Source organism: Rhagoletis zephyria, unplaced genomic scaffold (assembly GCF_001687245.7).
Source record: "Rhagoletis zephyria isolate East Lansing unplaced genomic scaffold, Rhagoletis_zephyria_1.1 Rzeph_scaffold_06400, whole genome shotgun sequence".
Lineage (NCBI taxonomy): Eukaryota > Metazoa > Arthropoda > Insecta > Diptera > Tephritidae > Rhagoletis > Rhagoletis zephyria.
Window position 1 is genome coordinate 29275 of NW_016163483.1, and position 7022 is coordinate 36296.

At 45.4% G+C, this 7022-nt stretch overlaps 2 protein-coding genes across 2 annotated transcripts; both read right to left on the bottom strand.

The window, feature by feature from the left end:
- Window positions 1-153: 153 nt before the first annotated feature.
- LOC108373131 (coiled-coil domain-containing protein 177) lies at window positions 154-2173 on the bottom strand. The gene has a single exon (XM_017628978.1). It carries the CDS (start codon window positions 1999-2001, stop codon window positions 202-204), a length of 1800 nt encoding a protein of 599 aa, XP_017484467.1. The 5' UTR covers window positions 2002-2173; the 3' UTR covers window positions 154-201.
- A 970-nt stretch (window positions 2174-3143) lies between these two features.
- On the bottom strand, window positions 3144-6802 carry MED25 (Mediator complex subunit 25). The gene is made up of 4 exons (XM_017628980.1): window positions 5526-6802; window positions 4284-5448; window positions 4076-4225; window positions 3144-4017 (listed from the first exon to the last, which is right to left on the bottom strand). The coding sequence occupies exons 1-4, from the start codon at window positions 6513-6515 to the stop codon at window positions 3314-3316; spliced, it is 3009 nt and encodes a 1002-aa protein (XP_017484469.1). The 5' UTR covers window positions 6516-6802; the 3' UTR covers window positions 3144-3313.
- Between the last annotated feature and the right edge of the window lie 220 nt (window positions 6803-7022).

A 7022-nucleotide genomic window follows, 5' to 3' on the forward strand; every position in this document is an offset into this window, starting at 1 on the left:
GTAAAGAGTGTACCAATTGGTTCGAACTCTTATCACAATTCTAGTCCCCGCCGGCGTTGAATCAAACCCGGGACCACGCAGAAGAGGGTTCCCAAGGCGTTTTGTTCTCCCCGACGCTGTTTAATCTTTACAGTAAAAAAGTGTATCTATTAGTTATTTGTAACATACTTATGTGCATACATATATTTCAACGAAAAACAATTACGGCAGCATTGACAGCTTGGAGAATGGTATATCTAAAAGCACTTTACTTAAGGGCATGGTATTTCCTATGCTCACAGCATCGCCCACCCCGCCGACATCCGCAGCCGCGCCACCTTCAGGAGTCACTGAGTTGCGCACCAATTCCCGTAGGCTGGCGGAAATTTTTGCCGTTTTAGCAATAGCCTCTTGCCGCCGTTGACGCGCTTCGATAAAACGCTGCGACTGGTCACTTTTCTGCTGTATATGCTCCTCTAGCTGCGCCAACCGCTGTCGCTCCTGCTGCTGCGCCTCCCGCCAGTGCTCTTCATGCAGCAGCTCTTCCATGTTATTATCGTAGCGCAGGCGACGTACATAGCTATCTAGCATTTCGGAGCGTATCTGCTCGGCGCGCTGTAAGCGTTCGCTCAGACGCGCGCATGACTCCTGCTTACGCAACTTCTCATCAATTTGTTGCTCCTCCTGTTGCACAGCGACTGCTTCCGCGCGACGCAACTCCTCGCAGCGTCGCTGGCACGCCGCTATGCCGCGTTCAACTCGCAACGCGTCAAGACGTCGCTTGGTGCTGATCTCCTTTTGATGCAGAGCTTCGCGCAAGCGCCGCAGCTCTGTCAGGTCACGTTGTGCAATTTCGTTTAGGCGTGCTTTGGTCAGTAGATAATCTTGGAATTGCTTGTCACGTATGGCGCGCTTGTATTCCTCCATCTGGGCACATTTGAAGAGCTCGCGTTCGTAGCGCTCATTTTCCCAGTACTTGCGCGCCAACCAGGCGTTCTCCTTGGCGATGGCGCGCTCACTGCGCTTGTGCGCCATGCGGTTGAGTATACGTTTGTCGTGTGCGGGCACTTGTTGATAAGCCACGCGCACTGTAGGCGCCAAGCAGAGGCTGGCCATGGAAGCGCAAAGCTTCTGTGAAGTTAGAGAGGTGTGCGCCCCATCATTTGATTCTGTTTTGTCCTTTGACTTGATAGCGCAACGCGGCAGTGTGTGGGATTGTGTGGTGCCAGATGGATCCGCGTCAGCAATTGCATTTGTTTGCTTTAGAGCACTCCTTCCGCTAACTTGCAGTGATGCAGTAGCATCGTTGTGCTCATCGTCATTGAGGGTGCTTAGCAGGTCTTGCAAAATTGTACAATCGCGCGTGTAGTATGTTGCGCGCTTTGCGACGTTGCGCGTCAATGGTGCAGTCAACGGTGAGGGACTGCGGCTACGCAGACTGCTGACACTTTTGGAGCGCTTAGCAGCCACGGAAGTGCTGCGGTTTGCTTTAGCGCTTTTGCCACAGGCGTCGGCGACACTTGGACTTGTGCGCCTTGAATGTGTCGGAGTGTTTTTGGCGCTTTTGGATTTTGGGTTAACGCTAGTTATGGCTTGTGTACTGGAAGGCTTAGTTGAATTACTATTTGATGCAGTTATCTCGTGGGCGTTTTTCTTTCGTGTGCCTTTTGATTTACGGGATGACCGCTTATTACTAATATTGTGGCCAATGGATGTGGAAGGCGTAGCTACAGTGGGAAAGAGTTGTGGCACTGATAACGGTCCCAGTTTCACTGCAGCGTATTTTGATTTTTCTGGCTTTTCATTATTATCAACACTTCGTGGTACTGGGTTGGCATCAATTTTTTCGTATGCCTCTACGCAAATGCGTCTATCGGAATCCAAGCTGCTGCGATGTGAGCTATAGCAATCGCAATGACAAATCTCACAGCAGCTATCGCTTAAGGCTAGAGAATCCAGTTCAGCTAACAGTCGCAGATGTTCTTCCGCCAGCGTAGAGCGTTCAGCAGCGCGTCCATGCATTGGTATGCACACTAACTCATCAACACTGCTCTAGGCCTCCACTCGGCTTGGCACTTTCCTTTGGTATTTCGAAGAATTTTCACTATTTACAGCACATCAACATGCTTGTGGCCGTTATGCCATTTTTCCGCGCTATCGGTTGACCCCAAAAGAACAAGGCCACTATGTCCGACCTTTGATATGCTTTCGAAAGTCCACTTGGATATNTACTCATCAACACTGCTCTAGGCCTCCACTCGGCTTGGCACTTTCCTTTGGTATTTCGAAGAATTTTCACTATTTATACAGCACATCAACATGCTTGTGGCCGTTGTGCCATTTTTCCGCGCTATCGGTTGACCCAAAAAGAACCAGGCCACTATGTCCGACCTTTGATATGCTTTCGAAAGTCCACTTGGATATATCGATTTCTGCTGGCTGCACACTTATTTTCGGCCCTTTCGATCTGTTCATTTGTTACCGACTGTGCTCGTTCGTATCTTTCATTCGTCATCTTAAATGTCCAGTTTGTTTACTTTCCATTGATTGTGGTGCACCGTTGGCATGGTAGCCAAGAATCAAATGTGCGCTTTGACATTTGTTAGCTTTTTGTGTCGGTATGTAGTCCATGCCAGAGTACATTTCATCACATAAGAACGTGTTTGGTGCAAGACTGCACAGATTTATGAATTAGTGATTCCCTAATACATACTGTGTATTTTTATTTCGAAGTTTTGAGTATTTGAAGTGAAAGAGTATTGTGTCCTTGCGTCTTTTTACTTGTCCCTAACATTTTCATATTCCTTATTATTAGATAATGATTTTTTTAATAAAGCTAAAAAATAAATGCCACATATGTTACTATAAGCAAAATTTATAAATTTGCAATAAAATTTGCTTAGTTATATGGTTCATATTTTTAATCTTATTTTTTTCCATAAAAATCCGCTGTCTACTTAGTAACATTGTTCCTACTTTGCTTTAGGTTTTAATTAAATAAAATGCAACACATNGCGATTTTTTTTTAATAAAGCTAAAAAATAAATGCCACATATGTTACTATAAGCAAAATTATTATTATTATAAATTTGCAATAAAATTTGCTTAGTTATATGGTTCATATTTTTAATCTTATTTTTTTTCCATAAAAATCCGCTGTCTACTTAGTAACACATTGTTCCTACTTTGCTTTAGGTTTTAATTAAATAAAATGCAACACATTTTCAATTTTTAAGCAACTATTAAAATGTAGAAGCCGCCGCTTACAGCACATTAACATCGACATATACGTAAACAAAAAGACATACATTTTTATCGAAACTTTCTCGTCAACTTACATAAAATCAAAATTGCTTTCATCATATGGGCGGTTGGCGCCCATTGGCACACCTCCACCGGGGCCGCCGCCCCCCATCTGATTTGGTGGTCCGCCTCCCATTTGCCCTCCGACCGGCCCACCTGGCCCGCCTGGCCCCCCACCACCGCCCATTTGTGGCCGAAATTGATTCGCAGGCGCAGACTGTTGTTGCAGGAGCAACCGCAAGCCTGGATTATTGCTCATCATTGGCCGCACCATACGTTGTTGCTGCTGTTGCTGCTGCTGTTGTTGCATGGCCGCAGCAGCCGCTGCAGCAGCGGCGGCAGCGTGTGGTGAGACTTGCTGCATCTGCGCGTTTGGCCCACCCATCATTGGCATGCGTTGCTGTTGCTGCTGCTGCTGTTGTTGTTGCTGCTGCAACAAAGTCATTTGCTGCTGATGTTGCATTGGACCGCCCCCACCCATCTGATCAGCGAGCTGCATGCCGATGACACCAGGTGGTGGGCCCCCACCCTGGCTTATGGGACCACCTGGTCCACCGCCGGGGCCACCCATTTGCATATTCATTTGTTGGGCATATTGATTGTAATTTTGCTGCTGTTGTTGCTGTTGCTGCTGCTGCTGCTGTTCCATTTGATGTTGCACATCCATGGGTGTAGGTTTCTGCTGCTGTTGCTGCTGCGCCATCACACTCTGAGGCAAAGTATTTTGCATTTGATCTATACAAAAAATAGTAGTTATAATGTGAAAATAACCCGATATGAATAGCCCACTTACTCATGGCATTTTGCATTTGCTGTTGTTGGTGCTGTTGTTGTTGCTGCTGCTGCTGCTGTTCCATTTGATGTTGCACATCCATGGGTGTAGGTTTCTGCTGCTGTTGCTGCTGCGCCATCACACTCTGAGGCAAAGTATTTTGCATTTGATCTATACAAAAAATAGTAGTTATAATGTGAAAATAACCCGATATGAATAGCCCACTTACTCATGGCATTTTGCATTTGCTGTTGTTGGTGCTGTTGTTGTTGCTGCTGTTGATGCTGCTGCTGTTGTTGTTGCTGCTGCTGTTGCTGTTGTTGGCCATGGCCCATTTGCTTTTGTTGTATTACCTTTCTTAGTCGCTCTACAAACATAGTCTGATTGTTGGGTATAAAACCGAGAAAGGCATTCTTCTCTTGGGTGTATAGTAGAATTAGAACCTTGATATCACAAGCCGGTCCATTGGGATTGGTAAAGTGTACACATCCAGCGAAACCAGTCGCCATTACTTTCGAAAGTGTATCAAGCGCCTCACAGGGCGTTGGTCTAAAAACCACCATTTTAGATTCCTTTAGGAACTGCCCGCCAATATTTCCAACAAGATGTTTGGGCATAAGCTGCATAAGCAATTTCGGTGGCCAATTTTCCGCCTTGATCTCTGCTTCGCCATCTTTTATATTTGTAGCTACGCTGCATTGCAGGGTACGTGTCACCTTTTGTTGATCTGGTTTGGTTTTCTCATTCCACTCAAGTACGCCAGACCAAATCTTCTCACGATCTCTGGGATGCTGAGAAGGATCATTACCACCGGAGTTTTGTGATGTGGATGGGCCTTGCTGTTGCATGTTAGCGGGACCTGGGCCTGCGCCAGGTGGGTTTTGGTTAGGTCCCTGACCTCCGCCAACATTACCCATAGCTTGTTGCTGCTGCTGCTGCTGCTGTTGTTGCTGCTGGGCTTGGTTTTGCTGTTGTTGTTGCTGCTGCTGCAACTGTTGCTGTTGCATTTGTTGCAACTGTTGCTGTTGATGCTGATTGATCATTTGAATGCGCATTTGCTGTTGTTGTTGTGCCAATAACGGATTAACAGTCTGATTTGGCGGAGCACTTAACTGTGAAATGAGTGCCGAATTCGGATTTTGGCCAGGCCCACCCATTGGACCTTGTTGAGGGCCACCCATGGGCCCACCGGGTCCCATACCTGGCGGTAAACCCCCCGATCCACCCATGAATGGTGGGCGTGGCTGACCTGGTTGTTGCTGTTGGTTTGCTTGGAATAACCACCGATTTTGCGAATTGATATTAACATTTGGCTGGAAGTTCGGATTTTGATTGGGATTTTGGTTAACAAACTGTTGTTGTTGCTGCTGTTGTTGCTGCTGCTGTTGCATTAGCTGTTGTGGTGTTAAACCCGGNGATTGATATTAACATTTGGCTGGAAGTTCGGATTTTGATTGGGATTTTGGTTAACAAACTGTTGTTGTTGCTGCTGTTGTTGCTGTTGTTGCTGCTGCTGTTGCATTAGCTGTTGTGGTGTTAAACCCGGTGGTCCACTAGGACCTTGTTGAGGTTGTTGCTGTTGGCCTGGATTCATGCCACCAACCGAATGTGGTGGACCTTGCGTTACCTGACCAGAACCTTGCTGGTTATCGATTTGCATGGGTCCACCTTGTTGCTGCTGTTGTTGTTGCAGCTGCGGATTTCCACCAGCGCCAACTGGTCCAATCATTTGATTAGGCATAACTCCGCCTCCTCCAATATTCACTGTGTTCGCATTCGGGCTTGGTGGACGCTCCTTCAAATGATAGCCTTTTAGAAGCACTAAATGCCTGATATTTTTGGCGTAATTTTTAGCTGCTACCGGCTGATCGCCATCTGCCTTCATAAATAACTTGAACAACACGGGCATTTTACGTGGCGCTATAATAGAGAAATTAATTTTTCGCTCATGAAACAAAGCAGCCAGTTGTTCTACAGTTTTGCCCATGTGTTTCCAACATTCCATTACGGGTGTGGAATATGGAGGGCTGTTGCAAATCAGTATGCAATGACGTTGCACATTCAAAGCATCGATCATCAATCGCGAACGCCGCTCCTTCATATCTTCGAAGCAGCAGTGAGCCGTAGCTAGCCCTTCACTCATATTTGCACATGAATCCATACCGCCCCCAACCAGTGGTAGCTGCTCAATAGTCTCCAATACCTGTTTGGGCCATACAAACGGCCCATATGTGGACACAGCTGGATCTAATAAACTCGCTGCAGTGCGGTAAATCACTATACCATATTGGGTAGCATGTCTCTCGGAGATGAGATATTCACCATCGTCCACTTGCCAGCCTTTCGTGAAATGTTCAATAGTGGGCACAATGTAATTGCTCTTTAGCTCGTTCATGTACGCACCGTTCACAGCGGTGGCTTCGATAACAAACACAACGTCAGCAACTACGTCCAATTCCATGTTTGCAGAAGTACGTGGATTTCTAAATTATTGCATTAATTCGCTTCACAATAAAATAAGGAAATAGACGGATGAATGAAAAATACCAGCGGGAGTTTCCAGACCCACAGCCAAATCGCCAGGTTTCCAAATTTATTTAGCAGGTCGGAACACAGAAATTGTTTCAACACATTTTAATTGTTTTCGTTTACTTGCATGTTTTTGTTCTATACGTTGATAGAAAATAAATCCATTGCAGTGCGTAAAGAGCGGTTTAATTTGTGCAATTGCTAGCAAAACTCAAGTACATATATNAAATAAAATCAAGTTGAAGTTTAAAGGTTTGGTTCTCATGAGAGCAACGTCATTTTGGCTTCTACCTGTATTTATGTGCCTTGATAAAAAATGGTAACTTCTGTCAACTTCAACATAACCTCCAAATTTTGGAGGTAAATTTAAATTAAATTTTTGCTTTTTTATATGTAAACACACTCAGATCACACATGTAAATAACCAAAAATACTTTCA

Excerpts from the sequence above, each read along its gene's own strand:
- MED25 (XM_017628980.1), bottom strand. The coding sequence starts at position 6,515 with ATGGAATTGGACGTAGTTGCTGACGTTGTGTTTGTTATCGAAGCCACC. Across the intron at positions 5,449-5,525 it reads AGCAGCAACAACAACAGTTT|CTAATGCAACAGCAGCAGCA; the intron begins GTTAACCAAAAT and ends ACACCACAACAG. Across the intron at positions 4,226-4,283 it reads GCAAATGCAAAATGCCATGA|ATCAAATGCAAAATACTTTG; the intron begins GTAAGTGGGCTA and ends TTTTTTGTATAG.
- LOC108373131 (XM_017628978.1), bottom strand. The coding sequence starts at position 2,001 with ATGCATGGACGCGCTGCTGAACGCTCTACGCTGGCGGAAGAACATCTG.